Source organism: Panthera tigris, chromosome X (genome assembly GCF_018350195.1).
Source record: "Panthera tigris isolate Pti1 chromosome X, P.tigris_Pti1_mat1.1, whole genome shotgun sequence".
NCBI classification, from domain to species: Eukaryota; Metazoa; Chordata; class Mammalia; order Carnivora; family Felidae; genus Panthera; species Panthera tigris.
The window spans coordinates 54,788,894-54,814,792 of NC_056677.1; the positions used below are offsets into that span (position 1 = coordinate 54,788,894).

The 25,899-nt window shown below is 38.1% G+C and overlaps 1 protein-coding gene across 1 annotated transcript in view; it reads right to left on the reverse strand.

The window, feature by feature from the left end:
- Positions 1 to 25,899, reverse strand: part of OPHN1 (oligophrenin 1) — a 564,403-nt gene that overhangs the window by 29,113 nt on the left and 509,391 nt on the right. Inside the window, exon 21 of the mRNA XM_042974015.1 lies at positions 24,270 to 24,593. Coding sequence (XP_042829949.1) covers positions 24,270 to 24,593 — 324 coding nt within the window. The remainder of the gene's footprint in view (positions 1 to 24,269; positions 24,594 to 25,899) is intronic.

Here is a 25,899-nt window from a genome sequence, read left to right on the forward strand (position 1 = left end):
GCAAAAGAGTGAAATTGGTCCTCTTTATTATACCATACACAAAAATAAATTCAAAATGGATGAAAGACCTAAATGTGAGACAGGAAACCATTAAAATCCTAGAGAAGAACACAGGCAGTGACCCCTATGACATCATCCACAGCGACTTCTTACTAGATATGTCTCCTGAGGCAAGGGAGACAAAAGCAAAAATGATATATTGGGATTTCATCAAAATAAAAAGCTTCTGCACAGCAAAAGAAACAATCAAAACTAAAAGGCAATCTACAGAATGGGAGTAGATATTTGACATATCTATCTATAATGACATATCTCATTAAAGGTTAGTATCCCAAATATATAAAGAACTTATAAAACTCAACACTCCAAAAACCAAAGAATCCAGTTATACATGGACAGAAACATGAATACACTTTTTTTTTCTAAAGAAGACATCCATATGGTCAACATATGCATGAAAAGATGTTCAATATCACATATCATCATGGAAAGACAAATCAAAGATGAGATACCACCTTACACCTGTGAGAATGGCTAAAATTAACAACACATGAAACAACATATGTTGGTGAGGATGCAGAAAGGGGAACACTTTTGCCCTGTGGTGGAAATGAGAACTGGTGCAGCCACGTTGGAGAACAGTATGGAGGTTCCCTAAACATTTATAAATAGGGGCTGAGCCTGGGTGGCTCAGTCGGTTGAGCTTCCAACTTTGGCTCAGGTCATGATCTCATGGTCTGTGAGTTCGAGCCCCGCATCGGGCTCTGTGCTGGCAGCTCAGAGCCTGGAGCCTGCTTTAGATTCTGTGTCTCCCTCTCTCTCTGCCCCTCCCCCATTCATGCTCTGTCTCTCTCTGTCTCAAAAATAAATAAACATTTAAAAAATTAAAAATAAATTTTTAAAAAAATTTATAAATAGAACTACCTGATTATGTAGCAATTGCACCCTTAGTTATTTACCCAAATTATACAAAAATGCTAATTTGAAAGGATACATTCACCCTGATATTTATAGCAGTATAAGAAAATGACCAAATTATGGAAAGAGCCCAAATGTCCATACCCTAATGAATGGATAAAGAAGATGTGGGATGGATATATATATTACAATGGCATAATACTCATCAATAAGAAAGAATGAAATCTTGTAATTTGCAATAATGTGGATAGAGGTAGAGAGTATTATGATAAGTAAAATAAATCAGAGACAAAAACCATATTATTTCACTCATATATGGAATTTAAGAAACAAAACAAATGAACATGGTGGGGGGGAGGAGAGGAAAAGCAAGAAACAGACTCTTAATTTATACAGAACAAACTGACGGTTATTGAGTGGGAATGTGTTTAATAGGTGATGGAGATTAATGAGTGCCTATGTTATGATGAGCACAGGGTGTCATATCTAAGTTTTGAATCACTAAATTGTACACCTGAAACTAATATCATACTGTATGTTAACTAATTGGAATTTAAAGAAAAATTTGGGAAGAAAAGAGGTGAGATATATATATATATAATATTACTTAGTCATAAAAAAGAATGAAATCTTGCCATTTGCAATGATGTGGATGGAGCTACAGATTATTTTGCCAAGTGAAATAAGTCTGTCAGAGAAAGACAAATACCATATGATAGCACTCATACATGGAATTTAAGAAACAAAACAAGCGATCATGGCAAGAAAATTGAGAGGTACACAAAGATACAGACTCTTAACCCTGAGAACAAACTTGAGGTTTTACTGGATGTGAGGTAGGTAGGGGGATGGGTGAAATAGGTGATGGAGATTAAGGAGTGTACTTGTTTTGGTGAGCACAGGGCATCATATATAAGTGTTGAATCACTAAGTTGTACACTTGAAACTAATATTACAGTGTATGTTATATAAATGGAAGCTAAATAAAAGCTAAAAAAAGTAATAAAAATTGTGTCAGTAGACCTTGATATTTATTCATTTTTTAAAAGGACATCTTGATACTTTCAAGTTTTCTTCTATAAAACGTTAAGGTAGAGGAGGGGACAAGATGGCAGAACAGCATGGAAGCTTTTTTTTTTTTTAGTCTCTCATCCCTGAAATGCAGCTAGATCAATGCTAAACCACCTTGTACACCTAGAAAACTGATTTTAGGATTAACACAAAAATCTGCACAACCTGAACCACAGAATTCAGCAGGTATGTGGTGCAGAGAGGTGAACTGGGGAAGAGAGAAGCCTCAGAGATCAGGGAGCTGTTTTTGCTTGTGCAGAGAGGATGGAGACAGGGGGAGAGTATTAGAAAAGCACACCCCCCTCCCGAAAGCAGCTTCAGAGAAAAGTAAGAGTCAAAACAGCTGCAGGGGCTGAGCAAAAAAGGGAGAAAGGAGAAAGGAGAGGGTTTAAATTCTATTAAGATTCCATAAACAGGGGGAGCACAGAGTCTTAAACTCTGCAGCTCAATACCTGGAGGTGCTCTGGTGGGAAGGGCAAATCCCTGGAAGTGGAGAGCAAGGTCTAAAGGGTCCTCAGGCCACACGCAGAGAGGATGTTCCCCTGTTGGGAGGACATTTAGTAGAGGCAGTGTGGCCAACCCACTGTCAAAGGTCCCAGAAGACCCAGAGAATGGCCACATTGATTGGTGTTAGAGAGGAGGTTAAGGGTGAAGCCTGGCACCAGATGTGTGTTGTGATTTGCCATAATCCCTAAAATGCTGCTGGTACATGATCACAAGTACTTTTTCTGGGGCAGGCTGGCACCTGGCTGTAGTCTCTCGGCATAGGCAGTGGCACAATCTTGTGAATATTCCTGAGGGCAGGCCGGGACATGGCCACTGCTTAGTGAGACCCTCTCCCAGAGTGGCATAAAGGGTCAAAGCTGCAGTCCCTCAGAAGTGAGGGGTTGGGAAACACAGCCCCATCTGAAATAAAACTCAGGAGGGAGGTGCAGCCTGGTAGCTTGACAGTTTGGTCATGGACAGTGTAGAAGTGAGGAGTGGACGGAAGCTGGAGACAAAAGAGAGCTGCTTGATTGCTGGGTGGGGAGAGCACAGAGTTCCGATACTAGAGACTGGGTAGCTGGGTGACCACGCCTACACATGCCACAACAATCCACCACATTAAGCTAAGCAGCACCACCTAGTGGAGAACAGAGCTGTTACACTAAACCCCACCCAACTGGTCCACCACGATCTTGAGAAACACCACAAGTGTCTTCGCCTGCTTAGTTTACGGACTATAAAGTGCTTCATACTTTGACTTCTAGGGGAAACCAGATGTAATTAAATCATATTTGTTTCTGTTTGCTGGGCCATCTATTAGATTTTCTTTTCTTTTTCTTTTTTCTTTTTTATTCTTGAATACAGAAAGAAAAAAAATTATTTTTATTTTCCATTTTTACTAAAAAATTTTCTTTAAGTTTTTTCTATTTTTTTAACTTTTTTGAAAATTTTTATGTTCTATTTTACTTCCATCATTTCATTTTATTCTATTTATTGCATTCATTTTTCCAAACTTTCAAACATTTTCCTTCCTCCACTCTTTTTTTCTTTTCCTTTTTTCTCTAATCTATCAATTTTTTCAACAACCAGACCAAAACACACCCAGAATCCAGCCTCATTTATTTGATTTTTTGTATTGTTTTGTTTAATTTTTAGTTGTTTTTTTACTTAAAAATTTTTTTCTTAATGTTTATTTATTATTGAGAGACAGAGAGAGACAGAGCATGAGCATGGGAGGGGCAGAGAGAGGAGACACACAACCTGAAGCAGGATCCAGGCTCTGAGCTGTCAGCACAGAGCCTGACATGGGGCTTGAACTCACAAACCATGAGATCATGACCTGAGCTGAAGTGGGATGCTCAACCGACTGAGCCACCCAGGCACCCCTTTATTTTTTTACTTTATTAATTACTTCTCTACCTTCAAAATGACTAAACGAAGGAATTCACCCCAAAAGAAAGAACAGGAAGAAATGACAGCCAGGGACTTAATACACACAGGTGCAAGCAAGATGACTGAACAAGAATTTAGAATCATGATAATAAGAATACTAGCTGTGGATGAAAATAGATTAGAATCCCTTTCTGCAGAGATAAAAGAAGTAAAAGCTAGTCAGACTGGATGAAATAAATAATGCAATGACTAAACTGCAATCCCAAATGGATGCCATGGTGGCAAGGGTAGATGAGTCAGAGCAGAAAATCACTGATATAGATGACAAACTTATGGAGAATAATGAAGCAGGAAAAAAAAGAGGGAGACTAAGGCAAAGGAGCATGATATAAAAATTAGAGAACTCAGTGACACATTGAAAAGAAATATCAGAATCATATAAGTCCCAGAAGATGAAAAGAGAGGAAAAGGGGTAGAAGGTTTATGTGAGCAAATCATAGTGGAAAACTTTCCTAACTTGGGGAAAGACACAGACATCAACATCCAGGGAGCACAAAGAACTCCCATTGGAGTCCACAAAAACCGACTATCAGCAAGGCATATCATAGTCAAATTCACAAAATACTCAGGCAAAGAAAGAATCATGAAAGCAGCAAGGGGAAAAAAAGTCCTTAACCTACAAGGGAAGAGAGATACGGTCTGCAACAGACCTATCCGCAGAAAGCTGGCAGGCCAGAAAGGAGTGGCAGCATATATTCAATGTGCTGAATCGGAAAAATATGCAGCCAAGAATTCTTTATCCAGCAAGGCTATCATTCAGAATAGAAAGAGAAATAAAAAGTTTCCCAGACAAACAAAAATTAAAGGAGTTTATGACCACCAAACCAACCCTGCAAGAAATTTTAAGGGGGACTCTATGAATGGGAGAAAAGATGAAAAACAACCCCAAAAGACCAAAAGCAACAAAGACTAGAAGGGAACATAGAACACCATCAGAAACTCCAACTCTACAGACGACATAATGGCAGTAAATTCATATCTTTCAGTACTCACTCTAATCTATCTTTCAGTACTCACTGTAATCATCAATGGACTAAACATTCCAATCAAAATACATAGAGTAACAGAATGAATAAGAAAACAAGATCCATCTATATGCTGTTTATAAGAGACCCAGTTTACACATAAAGACACATTCAGATTGAAAGTAAGGGGATGGAGAACCATCTACCATGCTAATGGTCCCCAAAATAAAGCTGGAGTGGCCATAATTACATCATACTATCTAGATTTGAAAATAAAGGCTTTAACAAGGGATAAAGAAGGACATTATATCAAAATTAAAGGGTCTATCCACCAAGAAGATGTAACAATTGTAAACATTTATGCTCCAAACGTGACAGAGCCCAAACATATAAGTCAATTAATCACAAACATAAAGAAACTCATTGATAAAATACCATAATAGTAGGGGACTTCAACACCTCACTTGCAGCAATGGACAGATCATCTAAACAGAAAATCAACAAGGAAACACTGGCTTTGAATGAAACACTGGATCAGATATATATAGAATATATCATCCTAAAGCAGCAGAATACACAATCTTCTCCAGTGCACATGAAACATTCTCCAGCACAGACCAAATACATAGCACTCCAGGCTTTCCTGAAGAAGGAGAAAAGTCTCAGATACACAACCTAACCTTACACACCTTAAAGAGCTGTTAAAAGAACAGCAAATAAAACCAAAATCAGCAGAAGACAAGATAATAATAAAGATTAGAGCAGAAATTAATGCTATCGAAACCAGTAGAACAGATGAATAAAACCAGAAGCTGGCTCTTTGAAAGAATTAGCAAAATTGATAAACCACTAGCCAGTTTGATCAAAAAGAAAAAGGACCCAAATAAATAAAATCAAGAATGAAAGAGGAGAGATCACAGCCAACACAGCAGAAATATAAGCAATAATAGAAGAATATTATGAACAATTATAGGCTAATAAAATGGGCAATCTGGAAGAAATGGACAAATTCCTAGAAACATATAAACTACCACAATGAAACAGGGAAGAAATATAAAATTTGAACAGACCAATAACCAGGAAAGAAATCGAATTAGTAATCAAAAATCTCCCAAAAAACAAGAGTCCAGGGCCAGATGGCTTTCCAGGAGAATTCTACCAAACATTTAAATAAAAGTTAACACCTATCCTTTTGAAGCTCTTCCAAAAATAGAAATGGAAGGAAAACTTCCACACTCATTCTATGAAGCCAGCATTACCTTGATTCCCAAGCCAGACAAAGACCCCACTAAAAAGAAGAACTATAGACCAACTTCCCTGATAAACATGGATGCAAAAATCCTCAACAAGATAGTAGCCAATCGTATCCCACAATACAATAAAAAAAATTATTCACCACGACCAAGTGGGATTTATGTCTGGGATGCAGGGCTGGTTCAATATCTGCAAAACAAGCAATGTTATAGATACATAACATCAAAAAAAGAAAGGAGAAGAAGTAGAACAAGATCAAGAACAAGAACAAGAACAAGATCCTCTCAATAGATGCAGAGAAAGCATTTGATAAAATATAGCATTCTTTCTTGATAAAAACCTTCAAGAAAGTAGGGATAGAAGGATGATACCTCAAGTCATAAAAGCCATATATGAAAGACCCACCGCTAATATTGTCCTCAATGGGGAAAAACTGAGAGCTTTCCCCCTAAGGTCAGGAACACAAGAGGGATGTCCACTCTCCCCACTGTTATTCAACATAGTATTGGAAGTCTTAGCCTCAGAAAGCAGGCAAAACAAAAGAATAAAAATATCCAAGTCAGCCAGGAGGAAGTCAAACTTACACTCTTCAATACAAACACAAAGAGTGTTTCAAAACAAACACTCTTCAAAACAAACTTCCACTCTTCAAAACATGATACAGTATATGGAAAACCGGAAAGAATTCACCAAAAAACTGCTAGAACTGATTCATGAATTCAGCAAAGTCACAGGATACAAAATCAATGCACAGAAATCGGTTGCATTTCTAAACACCAATAATGAAGTAACAGAGAACTCAAGGAATCGATCCCATTTACAATTGCACCAAAAGTCATAAAATACCTAGGAATAAACCTAACCAAAGATATAAAAGATCTGTATGCTGAAAACTATAGAAAGCTGATGAAGGAAATTGAAGAAGACACACAAAAAATTTAAAAAAGTGTTCCATGCTCCTGGATAGGAATAACAAATATTGTTAAAATGTCAATACTACCCAAAGCAATCTACGTATTCAATGCAATCCCTGTCAAAATAACCACAGAATTCTTCACAGAGCTAGAACAAACAATCCTAAAAGTTGTATGGAACCAGAAAAGACCCCAAATGTTCAAAGGAATCTTGAAAAAGGAAACCAAAGCTGGAGGCATCACAATCCCAGACTTCAAGATGTATTACAAAGCTGTAATCATCAAGACAGTATGGTACTGGAACAAAAACAGACATATAGATCAATGGAACAGGATATAGAACCCAGAAATGGACCCACAAATTTATGGCCAAATAATCTTCAACAAAGCAGGAAAGACTATCCAATGGAATAAAGACAGTCTCTTCAGCAAATGCTGCTGGGAAAACTGGACAGCAACATGCAGAAAAATGAACCTGGACTGCTTTCTTACACCATACAAAAATAAACTCAAAATGCATGAAAGACCTAAACGTAAGAAAGGAAGCCATCAAAATCCTCCAGGAGAAAGCAGGCAAAAACTTTCACCTTGGCCGCAGCAAATTCTTACTCAGCATGTCTCCAGAGGCAAGGAAAACAAAAGCAAAAATGAACTATTGGGACCCCATTAAAATAAAAAAGCTTCTTCACAGCGAAGTAAGCAATCAGCAAAACTAAAAGGAAACTGATGGAATGGGAGCAGATATTTGCACATGACACATCAGATAAAGGGTTAGTATCCAAAATCTATAAAGAACTTATCAAACTCAACACCCAAAAAACAAATAATCCAGTGAAGAAATGGGCAAAAGACATGAATAGACACTTCTCCAAAGACATCCAGATGGCTGACAGACACATGAAAAAATGCTCAACGTCACTCAACATCAGGGAAATACAAATCAAAACCACAATGAGATACCACCTCACACATGTCAGAATGGCTAACATTAACAACTCAGGCAACAATGTTGATGTTGGTGATGGATGCAGAGAAAGAGGATCTCTTTTGCACTGCTGGTGGGAATTCAAACTGGTGCAGCTACTCTGGAAACCAGTATGGAGGTTCCTCAAAAAATTAAAAATTGAACTACCCTATGACCCAGCAATTTTAGTACTAGGTATTTATCCAAGTGATACAGGTGCGCTGTTTCAAAGGGGCACATGCACCCCAATGTTTAGAGCAGTGCTATCGACAATAGCCAAAGTATGGAAAGAGCTCAAGTGTCTATTGATGGATGACTGGATAAAGAATATATATATATATATATATATATATATATATATATATCACATCTTCTTGTAATATGCCATTATATATACACATGTATATGTATATGTATATGTATATGTATATATATGCATATGTATATGTATATGTGTGTGTGTGTGTGTGTGTGTGTATATATATATATATATATATATATATATATATATATATAATGGCATATTACTCAGCAATCAAAAAGAATGAAACCTTGCCATTTGCAACTATGTGGATGGAACTAGAGGGTATTATGCTAAGTGAAATTAGAGAAAGACAAATATATGACTTCACTCATATGAGGAATTTAAGATACAAAACAGATGAATATAAGGGATGGGAAGCAAAAATAATACCAAAATAGGGAAGGGGACAAAACATAAAAGACTCTTAAATATGGAGAACAAACAGAGGGTTGCCAGAAGGATTGTGGGAGGGGTGATGGGCTAAATGGGTAAGGGGCATTAAGAAATCTATTCCTGAAATCATCGTTGCACTATATGCTAACTAACTTGGATATAAATTCAACAATAAATTAATCAGTTAAAAATATTAAGGCAAATATAAAAAAATTAACTTAATCTATTACTTTAATTATTACTTTATTACTTACTGTTATAATTTTTAATACTGTTACATATTTTACCTTAAGTATTTTAACAGTTTTTCTTCTTATAGTTCTTTTCCATGGCTATAAAATGCACAGGACAAAGTTCAAATTCCTTAATATAAATTCAAGGCCCTTTATGAGCTAGTCCCAAATTATGAACCCAGGCAGCAACTCTGGACCTTATCTTCAAGCTCTACTCTAGTCAAACTGGACTCCTCACTGCCCTATCAAATCAAGCCCTTGAGTCTTATTTCTGTGTGAGACAGTATGGTATAGTGGAAAGTACAAAAATCTGGAGTTGGGTAAGCCTGATTTTGAGACCTTGTTCTGCTACTTCCAAGCTATGGGACTCTGGAGAGTTATTTCACCCCTTTGACCATCAATGTCTTCACCTGGGAAGTGAGTCCAATAACCTCTCCTCAGCAGAGGAGTTGTAAGGACTAAACTAGATAGTCTGTTTAGAATGCCTAGCATAGAGTATGGATAAGTTAATGTTAGACTCTCTTTTGATTCCTACCTGATACATGCCCCAGTTCTCATGTCTTATCTGTATTGTAACCATCCCTTAAAACTCAGGTCAAATCTCATACCTCTGAACACTTCAGGTGGCATAGCAGATTTACATTCATGTAAACACTCATTAAGTGCTTATATATTGCCTTGTGGTTCTTTTTAAATTTACCCAGGTAGCCATTCTGGTGAGGGAGACATGGATGAAAAGAGCTAATGACAATACAGTGTGATTGGTGTCCTAATGGAGGAATTATTTGTGTATACACATACAAATTCTGTCTCCCCATATAGACTACATCTTACATTTCTGAACATGCCATTCCCCTTAACAGCAGGCTGGGCACAGAGAATTTCAGCTAAAAAAATGACCAAAATTATAATAATTGATTTTTCTAACACAGTTTATAGCATTCAAAGCATTCTTCCAGATAATTATTTGATGTTCACAATAAGCTTGGGAGGGAAGATGTTATGGGTCTTATCATCTCCATTTCATAGAGAATAAAACTGAGGTTCAGAAAGGTGAACTAATTCACCCCAAGTCACATAGTTAGGTAAGTAATAGAGTGAGAATTGAAATCCCCATCTCTTTTTGCTGTACCCACTGTTCTTCTTAGTGTCTGCTGTTTGTTATTTGAGGCATATAAAATTATAAATGGCAAAAATAAAGTAATGGTAATAACTGTTAAAAATTTAGCCATCATTTATTGAATACCTGCTCCATTCTAGATACTGAGATCCTGTACTTAGTACTTTATGCATACATTCTCATTTAACACTGGTCATAACCTTCCAAGGTAGAAAGTATTATCCCTATTCTACAGTTGAGAAACAGAGACAGACAGATGAGACATAACTTCATAGGTAATTGGCAATAGAATCAGGTACATGTGATTTCTTAAGTCAATGTAGTACCAGTACCAGTGGTTTTCAAACCTGGCTACACACTGGGAACATTAAAATCATACAGTACCTGGGGTCCATCCCCCAAACTTCTGGTTTAATTGATTGGGGTAGGACTAGGGTATAGGAATTTTTTTTTAATTTTAATTTTGCTTTATTTTTTTTTTTGAGAGAGAAAACGAGCAGGGTAGAGGGACAGAGGGGGAGGGAAGGAGGGAGAGACAGAGAGAGAGAGAGAAGGAGAGAAAGGATGAGAGCCTTAAGCAGGTTCCATTTTCAGCTCAGAGCCTGATGCAGGCCCAATCTCACGACTGCAAGATCATGACCTGAGCTAAAATCAAGAGTTGGTCACTTAACCAACTGAGCCACTCAGGAGTCCCAGGTATGGGTGTTTTTAAAAGCTCCTCAAGTGATGCTATGTGTAGTCAGAGTTAGGAATCAATAGGTCAAATTATGCTACTTGGTTACTGTAGATCAAAGATTACCAGAGTTGACAATGGCATACCATTTCTACTGTATGGTAGAGGTGGTGTTGGAAAAGAAGTGTATGTTGCAGTCTGTGCAAAAAAACACTTCTACCCAAAACTGTCCATTTTAGAGCTATCGCTTTTCTTGATGAGAGAACCAGATAATGCCCACTAAAATATGAATCCCATTCCTTTCCAACTAACAGCCACATCCAAATGGACATCACCCCCAAGGCCTTAGAAAGGAAACATCATTAGCCTTGCATTCTTAGTCTCCTTCTTGATGATTCATTAAAAATAAAACTTTGAAGTCACAGCAAAGGGATTTCTTGAGTGAAAGATTCCAACATTCTCTCTTATCTCTAATTTGCCACAGTAAAACTACAATGTCAAACTGAGGAGGCAGTGATGGAAGAGTAATAAAATGGAGTGACTAGATCTAGATTCCAGTCTTAGTACTAAAACTACCTTGCTGTGTGACCTTGACAAGATCACTTCAGTACCTGTACAATGTGGACTTGGGCTCTTTTATAGATCAATGTGTCCGTGATATAAGTCTACAGGCCTAGATCTCTCCTTACTGTCTTTTATTTATTATTATTATTTTTTAAATATGAAAATTATTGTCAAATTGGTTTCCATACAACAACCAGGGCTCATTCCATCCAACAGGTACCCTCCTCAATGCCCATCACCCAATTTCCCCTCCCTCCCATACCCCATCAACCCTCAGTTTATTCTCAGTTTGTAAGAGTCACTTATGGTTTGGCTCCCTCCCTTTCTAACTTTTTTTTTCCTTCCTCTCCCCCATGGTCTTCTGTTAAGTTTCTCAGGATCCACATAAGAGTGAAAATAGATGGTATCTGTCTTTCTCTGTATGACTTATTTCACTTAGCATAACACTCTCCAGTTACATCCACATTGCTACAAAAGGCCATATTTCATTCGTTCTCATTGCCAAGTAGTATTCCATTGTGTATATAAACCACAATTTCTGTATCCATTCATCCGTTGATGGACATTTAGGCTGTTTCCATAGTTTGGCTATTGTTGAAAGTGCTGCTATAAACATTGGGGTACAAGTGCCCCTATGCATCAGTACTCCTGTATCCCTGGGATAAATTCCTAGCAGTGCTATTAATGAGTCATAGGGTACATTTTTTTAAAAAATTTTTGAGGAACCTCCACACTTTTTCAGCGTGGCTACATCAGTTAGCATTCCCACCAACAGTGCAAGAGGGTTCCCATTTCTCCACATCCTCTCCAGCATCTGTATTTTCCTGATTTGTTCATTTGAGCCACTCTGGCGTGAGGTGGTATCTGAGTGTGGTTTTGATTTGTATTTCATTGATGAGGAGTGACGTTGAGCATCTTCTCATATGCCTGTTGGCCATCTGGATGTCTTCTGTAGAGAAGTGTCTATTCACGTCTTCTGCCGATTTCTTCACTGGATTATTTGCTTTTCCGGAGTGGAGTTTAGTGAGTTCTTTATAGATTTGGATACTAGCCCTTTGTCTGATGTGTCATTTGCAAATATCTTTTCCCATTCCGTTGGCTGCCTTTTAGATTTGTTGATTGTTTCCTTTCCAGTGCAGAAGCGTTTTATCTTCGTGAGGTCCCAATAGCTCATTTTTGCTTTTAATTCCCTTGTCTTTGGAGATGTGGCAAGTACGAAATTGCTGCGGCTAAGGCCAGAGAAGTTTTTCCCTGCTTTCTCCTCTAGGGTTTTGATGATTTCCTGTCTCACATTCAGGTCCTTTATCCATTTTGGGTTTATTTTTGTGAGTGGTGTAAGAAAGGGGTCTAGTTTCATTCTCCTGCATGTTGCTGTCCAGTTCTCCCAGCACCATTTATTAAAGAGACTGTCTCTTTTCCATAAGATATTCTTTCCTGCTTTGTGAAAGATTAGTTGGCCATACTTTGGTGGGTCCAATTCTGGAGTCTCTATTCTATTCCATTGGTCTATGTGTCTGTTTTTGTGCCAATACCATGTTGTCTTGATGATTACAGCTTTGCAGTAGAGGCTAAAATCTGGGATTGTGATGCCTCCTGCTTTGGTCTTCTTCTTCAAAATTACTTTGGCTATCCGGGGCCTTTTGTGGTTCCATACAAATTTTAGGATTGCTTGTTCTAGCTTTTAGAAGTATGCTGGTGCAATTTTGATTGGGATTGCATTGAATGTGTAGATTGCTTTGGGTAGTATTGACATTTTAACAATATTTATTCTTCCAACCCATGAGCACGGAATGTTTTTCCATTTCTTTATATGGTCTTCAATTTCCTTCATAAGCTTTCTATAATTTTCAGCATACACATCTTGTACATCCTTGGTTAGGTTTATTCCTAGGTATTGTATGATTCTTGGTGCAATTGTGAATGGGATCAGTTTCTTTCTGTTGCTTTATTATTAGTGTATAAGAATGCAACTGTTTTTTTGTAGATTAATTTTGTATTCTGTGACTTTTCTGAATTCATGTATCAGTTCTAGCAGACCTTTGGTGGAGTCTATAGGGTTTTCCATGTATAATATGTCATCTGAAAAAAGTTAAAGTTTGACCTCATGTTTGTCAATTTTGATGCCTTTGATTCCCTTGTGTTGTCTGATTGCTGAGGCTAGAAATTCCAACACTACCTTAAACAACAGCGGTGAGAGTGTCATCCCTGTCATGTTCCTGATCTCAGGGAGAGAGCTCTCAGTTTTTCCCCATTGAGGATGATATTAGCTATCGGCTTTTCATAAATGGCTTTGATGATGTTTAAGTATGTTCCTTCTATCCCGACTTTCTCGAGGGTTTTTATTAAGAAAAGATGCTGAATTTTGTCAAATGCTTTCTCTGAATCAATTGACAGAATCATATGGTTCTTATCTTTTCTTTATTAATGTGATGTATCACATTGGTTGATTTGCGAATGTTGAACCAGCCCTGCAGCCAGGAATGAATCCCACTTGATCATGGTGAATAATTCTTTTTATATGCTGTTAAATTCGATTTGCCAGTGTCTTGTTGAGAATTTTTGCATCCATATTCATCAGGGATATTGGCCTGTAGTTCTCTTTTTTTGCTGGGTCTCTGTCTGGTTTCAGAATCAAAGTAATGCTGGCTTCATAGAATGAGTCTGGAAGTTTTCCTTCCCTTTCTATTTTTTGGAACAGGTTGAGAAGGATAGGTATGATCTCTGCTTTACATGTCTGTTAGAATTCCCCAGAGAAGCCATCTGGTCCTGGACTTATTTGTTGGGAGATTTTTGTAACTCATTCAATTTCTTCGCTGATTAAGGGTCTGTTCAAGTTTTCTATTTCTTCCTGTTTGAAATTTTGGAATGGGTGGTGTTTAGGAATTGTCCATTTCTTCCAGGTTGTCCAGTTTGTTGACATATAATTTTTCACAGTATTCCCTGGTAATTGCTTGTATTTCTGAGGGACTGGGCATAATAATTCCATTTTCATTCATGACTTTATCTATTTGAGTCCTCTCAAAGACTATTTGAGTCTTCTTTTTGAGAAGGCTGGCTAGAGGTTTACAATTTTTTTTTATTTTTTCAAAAAAACAACTCTTGGTTTCATTGATCTGTTCTACAGATTTTGTAAATTCTGTATTATTTCTGCTCTGATCTTTATAAGTTCTCTTCTGCTGCGTTTGGGATGTCTTTGCTGTTCTGCTTCTATTTCCTTTAGGTGTGCTGTTAGATTTTGTATTTGGGATTTTTCTTGTTTCTGGAGATAGGACTGGATTGCAATGTATTTTCCTCTCAGGACTGCCTTTGCTGCATCCCAAAGCATTTGGATTGTTGTCTTTTCATTTTCATTTTTTTCCATTTATTTTTAAATTTTTTATCTAATTGCCTGGTTGACCCATTCATTCTTTCGTAGGGTTTTCTTTAACCTCCATGCTTTGGGAGATTTTCCAGATTTTTCCTGTGGTTGATCTCAAGCTTCATAACATTGTGGTCTGAAAGTGTGTATAGTATCATCTCAATTCTTTTATACTTATGAAGGGCTGTTTTGTGACCCAGTATGTGATTGATCTTGGAAAATGTTCCATGTGCACTCGAGAAGAAAGTATATTCTGTTGCTTTGGGATGCAGAGTTCTAAATATATCTGTCACGTCCAGCTGATCCAATGTATCATTCAGGGCCCTTGTTTCTTTATTGATCCTATGTCTAGATGATCTATCCATTGTTGTAAGTGGAGTATTAAAGTCTCCTGCAATTACCACATTCTTATCAATAATGTTGCTTAATGTTTCTGATTAATTGTTTTATATATTTGGGGGCATCTGTATTTGGTGCATAGATATTTACAATTGTTAGCTCTTCCTGATGGATAGACCCTGTAATCATTATATAATGCCCTTCTTCATCTCTTGTTACAGCCTTTAAAGTCTAGTTTGTTTGATATAAGTATGGGTACTCCAGCATTTTTTGACTTCCAGTAGCATGATAGTTCTCCATCCCCTCACTTTCAATCTGAAGGTGTCCTCAGGTCTAAAGTGAGTCTCTTGTAGCCAGAAAATAGGTATTGTTTTCTTATCCATTCTGATGCCCTATGTCTTTTGGTTGGAGCATTTAGTCCATTTATATTCAGTGTTATAGAAAGATATGCATTTAAAGTCATTGTGATGTCTGTAGGTTTTATGCTTGTAGTGATGTCTCTGCTTCTTTGTGGTCCTTGCAACATTTCACTCACAGAATCTCCCTTAGGATCTCTTGTAGGGCTGGTTGAGTGGTGATGAATTCCTTCAGTTTTCATTTGGGAAAACGTTTTTCTCACCTCTTATTCTGAATGACAGACTTGCTGGGTAAAGGATTCTCGGCTGCATATTTTTTTTTCTGTTCATCACATTGAGGATTTCCTGCCATTCCTTTCTGGCCTGCCAACTTTCAGTAGATACGTCTGCCACTACTCTTATGTGTGTACCTTTGTAATTTCGGGCCTGTTTATCCCTATCTGCTTTCAGAATTTCTCTTTATCCTTGTGTTTTTCCAGTTTCACTATGATATGTCATGCAGAAGATCAATTCAAGTTATGTCTGAAGGGAGTTCTCTGTGCCTCTTGGATTTCAATGCATTTTTCCTTCCCCCGATCAGGGACGTTCTCAGGTATGATTTGTTGAAGTACACCTTCAGCCCCTTTCTCTCTTCTTCCTTCGGCATTCCTATGATACGGATATTGTTCCATTTGATGCATCACTTAGTTCTCTAATTCTCCCCTCATACTCCTGGATATTTTTATCTCTCTTTTTCTCAGCTTCCTCTTTTTCCATAATTTTAGCTTCTAATTCACCTATTCTCTCCTCTGGCCCTTCAATCTGTTCTATGGCCGCCTCCATTTTATTTTGCACCTCATTGATAGCATTATTTTTTAGCTCCTCATGACTATTTTTTAGTCCCTTGATCTCTGTAGTAATAGATTGTCTGCAATCCTCTATGCTTTTTGCAAGCCCAGCGATTAATTTTATGACTATTATTCTAAATTCTTGTTCTGTTATATTGCTTAAATCGGTTTTGATCAATTCGTTAGCTGTCGGTACTTCCTGGAGTTTCTTTTGAGGAGAATTCTTCCATTTCATAATTTTGGCTAGTCCCTGTGGTAGCTCCAAACTGCAGAGCACTTCCCCTGTGCTGTCCAGAGTAATTTGTGTTGGTGGGCAGGGCTGCAGTCAGACCCGATATCTGCCCCCAGCCCACCGCTGGGGCCACAGTCAGACTGGTGTGTATCTTATCTTCCCCTCTTTCAGGGGTAGGACTCACTGTGGAGTAGTGTGGCCCTTGTCTGGGCTACTTGCACACTGCCAGGCTTGTGGTGCTGCTTTGATGGGATATGGCCAAGGGCATATCAAAGGGATGGATCCGCAAGGTGCACAAGGGTGGGAGGGGCAATCTTAGCTCACTTTGCCCTTGGTGGTCCCCTGCGGGATGGGCCCTGTAGCACCGGGAGGGAGGCAGGCCTGCTGCAGGGATGGATCCACAGACACACAGCATTGGGCATTTACATGGTGCAAGCAAGTTCTGTGAAGGGAACTGGTTCCCTTTGGAATTTTGGCTTGGGAATGGGAGAGAGAAATGGCACTTGCCAGTGCCTTTGTTCCCCTTCCTAGCTGAGCTCTGTCTTCTGGGGCTCAACAACTCTCCCTCCTGGCGTCCTCTTGCTCTCTCCACTTTCCAACAGTAGAGCTGTTGACTTTTAATATTCCAGATATTAAGTCCCACTGGCTGTCAGAACTCACAGAGTCTGGCCCCTCCGCTTATGCAAGCCAGACTTTGGGGGCTCTGCCTTGACTGGCGGGCTGCCCCTGCAGTGCCCAGGTTCCCTCCTGCCAGTCCATGTAGCACGCAACCCCTCTCTGCCCTTCCTACCCCTTTCCATGGGCCTCTTGTCTACGCTTGGCTCCAGAGTGTCTGTTCTGCTAGTCTCCTGGCATTTTTCTGGGTTATTTAGGCAGATGTGGGTGGAAACTGATCAGCAGAAGGAGGTGCACCCAACCTCCTCCTACTCCACCATCTTCCACCCATATCCTGTGTTTCCCCTTGCTGGCTTTTAAATGATGCTTTTGGAGTACTCTAGAAATCTGTTCTGCTCATGTACTTAACAAACTTGAAAAAAAAATCTCTCTATAGATATAGATTTAGATTCCATAGTTTCCTGTTGCTTGAAAAATAAACTGAAGTTTTTGTTTTTTTTTTTTTTTACCTAGAAGTTAGTATCCACTTCCATTTGGCTTCAACTGATATTTCCGATATACCTTTCCACTATTTATCTTCACATACCCTGCAGTCCACACAAACAGTACTATTTGTTTTTCCATATACATGTCTTAAAATTAATCATATTTTCCCCACATTCCCTTTACCCTATTCCCATATGCCCAAATTTACATCATCCATCAAGACTCAGCTTAAATGCTCCAAGCCTAAGATGCTCTAGATTCTTTTCTCTGACTCCTAATGCACTAATCATCTTGTACTATTAAACCAGGTTCCTTGTTTTGGTGGCTGTATGTCTCCTATTAGAATGCAAGCAACTCGATAGCAACATACAGGTGGGATTCATCTCTGCATTCCCCAAAAGCCCAAGTAAATTGCTTTGCCCATAACTGATATTCAATAAATATTTATTGAGTAAAGAAACACATACTTCAGTCCATTAGAAAGACAATGTAAAGAGATTTTCTTTTTTAAGTTCCCAGTTGTGACCTCTTTGAGACACACACAAACAAACGTGATATGTCCAAATTTTATGTCCAAATTTCAGGCTATTCCTAAAGCTAAATGGAAAGGTTTTAAATATACTGAGTGTTTCTTGAGGGCTTTTGTGCCCAGCCTTATGTTCTTACAAGTGATCTGACAAAGACCTTGCCCTCCAGGGACTTAGAACAGAGGTAGACAATGAAGTCATACATATGGGAAATAAGTGTGAATACTGTAACTCAGACCCACATTAAAGGGTAAAACTTGAATGTCAAAATAAGTGAAGTATTGGAGATTTCCCTGAGGCAGAATTGTCAGAAGGTTTCAAGGAAGGAATAGTACTTGAGCTGGACCTCAAGATGGTTAAAAATCCTTCCTTGCCCCCTTCCCCTCAACAATAGTCCTCCTTTTTCTCAGTGTTTGGCAGGGTCATAGAAAGTCTGAGGGTGGAAATAGCAGCTTTGAGCTCGATTATGACACCTACATTTGAGGCTTGAGGCTTCTCATAGGCTCCAAAATAGAGAAGAGTAAACACCTACTATCTTCTATGGATGCCATTTTCTGAGAGGTTGTTATCCATTTTGAACTTCTATTGTATTATAAAATGTTTTGTATACCTAATCTTAGTTTATAACCACAAAACATTTCCTATAATGTAGGCATTGTCTCCATTTATAGGTAAGAAAACTGGCTCAAATAAGTTAAATTTATCTAAGATTATGTAGCTAATAATTATCTTCCTGGAAAATCAAAACAACTGCTACCACTTACTGAGTATTCATTATGTGTCAAGCACATAGATATCTCAATTCATTGTTGCAGCAATCCTATGGGTACAATTATTATCTTCATTTTACAAATGAGAAAACTAAGGCTCAGAGAGGTTGTGACTTGATGAAGGTCCCACAGTTCTGAGGCAGAACTAAGATTCAAAATCACACCTGGGAGACTGGCGCCTGTCACATCTGAGACTTCACTAAGCCTTTTGAGGTTATGATCTTTATACCAAACTGTACTTCTCTTATTTTCTTTTTAACTTTCTCCACAGCCTGACTTTTACTACAAATTTGACCTCCCTCTCCAGCCCAACCTCTTCTTTCCCTTCCCATTCTCTGTCAAATGATCATAACCGATCTTAGCACTTGTTGATTTCTCAGTACCTCATGACCATCAGTCCTCAACATTTAGCAACTTTCTTTCAGCTTTCCTTATATCTATATATACCCAACCAAAGGGTAAATAAGGAGAGATTCTTTCTCTTTGTAGATTCCCCAAGTTTTCTAGAATCATCTCCTACTTTCTATGAAATTCTGCCATGCTCACCTGAAAGCCCCTCTTCTCCTGTAGCCACTAATTACTCTTTTGGATCAATTGGGAGTTAGGCTCCAGGAAAGGCAGAGAAAGAAGATAAAACACAGTAGATTACTAAAGCATAATTAATCTAAACAAACAAATGTGGATAATGGCCAGCACAGCCAATTACTGAAAGAGCAAGTCTGTTTCTAATACTTCTAGAGCAGATACAAATGTCACTGACTGCATGTCTTAGCCCAGTGGAAAATTGGTGGACCTGTGGCTGAGGAAGACTTTACAAGCTCTCTTCTCCAAACTCTAGAACACATCACCAGAATGAAGTCTTTTATTTCTTGTCAAGACAGAGAAAAAGAGCTAAGAAGGGCTCCTAAACACATGTATTGTATTTTACAGTATGGATGTATTCTTTACTTTTATCGAAGAACCTGAGACAGACAGGAATTTATTCACACCAGCTTTAGAACATGGATCACACTGGACTGGGACTGTTTTCTTACATGCCAGCCTCACCATGAACACTTGGAGGGCAGGGACCATGGCCTTTCATCATTGTCCTCCCCGTTGCATAGCACTATGCCTAAATAAATGAACAAGTGCATGTAAGTAGATGTTTTATCCACCCCACTCTCCAAAGGAAAGTCCCAAGTCCTTTTGTAGCAACTATACAAAGGAAAGTCCCAAGTCCTTTTCAAAGCCAGGCCTGATTAGAGGCAGTGAGATTAAAGGACAGTATATTGGCTTGTATATTTTTTCTCTCCTAAAAGTTAATGCTTCTTAGAAAATAGAAATAAGAAGGTAGCTAAAACCATTTAAGAAACTAAAATTTGGTAGCCAAGAAGCCTAGGTTCAATCTCTGTCTCCACATCTTACAATGTGGGTGGCTCTGGGAAGTTGTTTCACTTCTCTGAGCCTCAATTTTTCCTTAATCGGGAAATAAATGTGAAATGAGGGAGGAAACCTACCTCATAGGCCTATCATAATGATTAGATACAACAGAAAAAGAGAAAGTATCCAGTTCTATGTCTGGAACAGAAAAGAGCCCTTGCCAAAATTATCTCAGAAAACAATATTGATTTTATTGTAAGTTGACTGCCATGGAACAAAGCAATTTAACATGTACTTTGTGTTTGCTATCTTTAATTGCTAAGGAAAAATGTAAAGAATATCAAGCCCACTCAATATCAAATCCAAATGTTGGATTGATGCAAGGGGAGGACATCGGGGACAAGGAAATGGCATAGTTGGATCACTAAAGAAATGAGGCCTGTGCATTGACCTTTGACATGGTAGGCAAAACTCTGAACAAAGAGCTGAAATGGAGTGACAACTGCAAAGTGCAGAGTGGGTCAGCTGAGGTGACTGTCATTAAGGCTGCTGGCCAGTACCTGGGGCCAACAACTCTTAATTATAGCTCAGGGTCAGAGGTGTTTGCAGCTTTTGCTTAATTGATATCTGTTCTGATGCCTGGAATCTACCACTGGAGTGGTGGCCAATATAGGGAGGAAGCGGGGGGGAATAAGAGGTGAGGAGGTGGGAGTGAGTGAAGTTCAAAGAGGCAACTATAGAGATGTAGTTAGTAAGAAGTTGCTATGGGCTGATGTCAAAGAGGTTGCTGCCTGTGTTCTCCTCTAAGATTTTGATGGTTATAGTAGCACTATCAACAATAGCCAAATTACGGAAAGAGGCCAAATGTGCCCACTGACTCATAAAAGAATAGAACAGTTTTGGGGCACCTGGGTGCCCCAGTTGGTTAAGCGCTGACTTCAGCTCAGGTCATGATCTTGCAGTTCATGAGTTCAAGCCCTGCATCAGGCTCTATGCTGACAGCTCAGAGCCTAGAGACTGTTTTGGATTCTATGTCTCCCTCTTTCTCTGTGCCCATCCCCCACTTGTGCTCTGTCTCTCTCAAAAATAAAACATTTAAAAATTAAAAAAAAAATAAAGGATAAAAAAGTTTTGAAATATACACACACACAATGGAATATTACTCAGCCATAAAAAGAATAAATCTTGCCATTTGAAACAACATGGGTGGAATAAAGGGTATCATACTAACAGAAATCAATCCATCAGAGAAAGACAAATATCATATGATTTCACTCATATGTGGAATTTAAGAAACAAAACAAATAAGCATAGAGGGAAGAAAGAGAGAGGCAAACCATAGAACAGACTCTTAACTATAGGAGAAACTGAGCGTTGTTGGAAGGAATGTAGGTAGGGAGATGGGTTAAATGGGTGATAGGTTATTAAGGAAGGCACTTGTGATGAACACTGGGTGTTATATGTTAGTGATGAATTACTAAATTCTATTCCAGAAACTAATGTTACACTGTATGTTAAGTAACTGGAATTTAACTAAAAACAAACAAACAAAAAAAAAAAAAACAAAGAGGCAACTACATCATAAATTTGGCTCATTTTTCTCCAAGGCCAGGATTATAACTACAGTTCTGTTTTCTGTAGCTAAGGCTGGAGGCATGGATCTTTGAAAAAATCTACATAACACTAGCCTGTTGCTGACTGATTTAAGGTAAAAAGCAAAAACCAGGCAATGATGTGGCCCAGATTTAGACAGTCTGACTGATAATGTACAGTAAGATCATTATATTAACTGAAACTATTAGATAAGAGCAGCTGTTGCCAGCAGCCTGGAGCAGGACTGTGGAGGAATGGGAAGGGGAAATGCCTCTAGAATTTAACTCAACAGTAGGCAATAGTTAGGGAGGGCTAAGTTGTGGTGTGCTGACCTTAGAGGATCTGGCTGACCTCAAGGCTTAGTAGCAGGCAAAACAAACTTCTTCGTGAAAAATATATCTTGAATTACCCAACTCTACCAGATTGATGTGAAGGTCAATACATGACTTATAAATTGAAGCAGTGTCTACATAGAAGTCTGGTGTTAATTGGTTATTTCCCTAAATAGGCAAATCTTAGGGGAAAAGCAGGGTAGGGAATTAATAACGTATTTTGAATATATGGCAGAAATTTTGGTATTTCTTTTAACCTTACCAGTAATTCTGTTAGATGAGCTGTTTCTCCTATTTATAGATTTAAAAACCTAGGTGCACAGAGGTTAAATAACTATTAATCATACAGACAGATGGATCAGTGGGCCAAGACAAATAATTCACAGAGTCAGTTACTTAGTGGAAATCTTATCAGATTCCCAAAGAATAGCTTTTACGGAATTGTGCTCTGAGACATTGCCATCAGCCCATGTTAAGGTTGTTATATGCAACAATTCTTGAGAGAAAATGCTTCTTAGAAGTATTCTCTTGCCTCAAAAATGGATGAGTTGTACTTTTACTTGAACAAGTGGCTTGTTGTTACCTTAAGAGCATAGACTTATATTACCATTAAGTTCCTCCTCTTTTCATTTTCTCTAGAAAGTTTGGAGACAAATCTGTGACACTGCTCCAGCAAGTATGTAAGGTTTCACAGCAAACATTTTGTGTATGAACTCCATTATTTCTATATTCTTACTATACTACCTTTTTTTTCTCTCTTGACCTCATTTTTTCTCACCTGTATTCTCTAGAATCTAAGGCAGAAGTCAGCAAACTTCTTCTGTAAAGTATCAGATAGCTAATATTTTAGGTCTTGTAGGCCATTGGAAGGTCTCTGTTGCTACTACTAGATTCTGATGTTGTAGTATAAAATCAGCTTTAGACACTATGTAAGTTAAGTGGTATATTATGGACACAGAAATTTGAATTTCATATAATTTTCATGTTTCATGACATATTATTTTTCTTTTGATTTTTTTCAACCAGTTAAGGCCATAGTTTGCTAAGCCCTGATATAAGGCTCAAGAGAGTAGGGACCTTGTGTCTTATTCATTCTTATGTCCTCAACACTTAGAATGAGGCCAGGCATACAGTAAGTATTACATAAATACTTGTTGAATAAATTATTCTTACTATTTTGAGTCCTTGTATTTTCCATATTGTGAAATGCCTTAAATCCTTTTTGGAATAGGACAAGATAAAAAAAAACAAGGCATATTTTTAGAAGGTCATCTATCAAGAAAATAAAATATCCACAATTTGGATCGAAGCCTTTGTGATATCAAAGTCTATATTCTGTCCAGTATACCATACTATCTTCATAGAATTATGTACCCTTCTCCAGATACCCTCTGGATTAGCTCCAACCTCCAAATATGAGTCTCCACATGTAGTAACCAATTAAATTTACAGAAGTCAGCCACGTCTTGAATTTGTAATTTAAAAAGCCTATAGTTTTGCAGAAGTTGTGCCCTTTTGTCCCTATTTTGATTAATCTGGCAAGTGAGAATGAGAAACCAGCAGTTTACCAATTTCAAAGTTTCTTATAGAAAGGTAAAGTGATAGTTCTGCCTTATTGGAAATAAAACAGGCTTTTGTGCCTGTCAGACTTGGTAAGATTGAGATCCCAGCTCAGCCAGTTACTAGCTATGAACGTTTGTCAAGTCACTTAGCTCTAGGATCCTCAGTTCTAGTAGGAAAAAAAAATGGTAATACGTTCTCCACAGTAAGGCTGTGAAGATCAGAAATAGTTTGTCAATACCTAGTACAGTGCCAAGGACATAGCAAATACTTAATGGCAACAGTAGCAGTAATAATATTTATAAAAAATATTATTATTAATTTATTATACAAGTAATAAGTGTCTACCTTGTAATAGTCAGGCAATGTTCTAAACACTTGGATATAGAAGTAAATAAAACAGGCCCCAAATCACCACCCTCATTAAGTTTACATTCTAGTGATTATTGTGAATGGGTTTTATGTTCTTACCCATAATTCCAACATTAGTGGTAGTAAACTGGAACAGATTCCTATTTAAATATCTCCAACCTCAGAAAGATCTCAATGTACACAAGAGTTGGTTTCAATTCTGGTTTCAATGGGATTCCCAAGCACTTACCCTCCTTGTGGTGAGTCAGGGGACGAGGAGCTGGTCTCTTTATTTGGAAAGAGGGTGCTTTGGTGGGCCCAGAGCCTGGCACAGGTCCATTGGTGGCCTTTGATATGGCCTTGGTTCCTCCATCTTGCAGCCTAGACACCAGCTTCCCCACATCCACTTCAGGACAGGACTCCAACTTGCCATCTGAAACAAGCCTGCTTGGGGACTGCCTCTCAGTATCAGCTTCCCCACTCCTCTGAATAGGCAGTTTGGGGTATTGTGGTAGCTTGGGGGGTTCTATACTGCTGGTGATAACACCATTGGGTGTTTGATGTTGGATTTCATCTAGGAAAAGTTGGTGTAAAGAGGGAAAATTAATGATATAACATTATTACCATTTCATTTTTATACACACATAATATTGAAATATTGTACACATTTTCAATGGGGTTATTATTGTGGAACAAATCACTGATAGCTCACAAAATCAGTCTCTACCTACCCCAATTCATGTCGAGTCACAGATTCCAACTAATAGGGAATTCAGTTCAAGATCTGAGTATGATTTTCACCACCACAATTCAGTAACACCACAGTACACCAAGATGCTTTATTCAAAGGGATATGTAATTTAAAATGGACTTAAGAGTTTCTGATCAATTATAATTCTATTCTTTTAAAAAAATTTTTAAGTGTTTTTATTTCTTTTTGAAACAGAGAGAGACAGAGCATGAGCAGGGGAGGGGCAGAGAGAGAGGGAGACACAGAATGCAAAGCAGGCTCCAGGCTCCGAGCTGTCAGCACAGAGCCTGACGCGGGGCTCGAACTCATGGACTGTGAGATCATAACCCGAGCTGAAGGAGGATGCCTAACCGACTGGGCCACCCAGGCACCCCTATAATTCTATTCTCTTTAATGTGACACCAATTAATCCTTAACTATTTCTATTCCTCTCAAAAGTAATTTGTTAAATTCTCTTAAATTTCAAGTTAATAAACTTAACAGAATTTAACTTCATTCTCCATCCTCATAAACTCCCAACTCTAATGAAAGCCAAGGATATTCTCCTAAGACAAATTAACCAACACAAATACATGCAAAATTTTAACAACTAATTTTAAGAGATTCATAGCTTCCCTTAAAGCTGTTACTCCCTAATTTAGAACTCCTGCTCTAAGGAAAGTGGCACCTTTCTTCATAGTAGAAACCCTAGATCAGAGTGTAGTGGTTAATAACAGGTTCTAGATGGCTAAATGAGACTTGAGAAATATGTCAAGCAGTTGTAATACATGAATCTTATTTAGATCCTGATTTTTTAAAAAAAAATGACAGGAAAATTTGAACACTGACCGGACAGTGATCTTAAGGAATTACTGTTTGCTTTTCTTTCAGGTACGATGATGGTATTGTAATTTTGGTTTAAAAAGGTCTTTATCTTTTAGAGATATATACTGAAACATTTATGGATGAAGTGACATGAGGCCTTGTTTGGGGATGTGGGTAGGGGTATAGATGAAACAAGAATGGGCATATGGTGGTAAATGTTAAAGCTGTGTGATAGGCACCGGGGAGTATGTTATACTTTTTTTTTTTAAGTTCAGTTTATGTTTTAAACTCTCCATAGTAAAATGTTAAAAGAAATGCAGGCTTT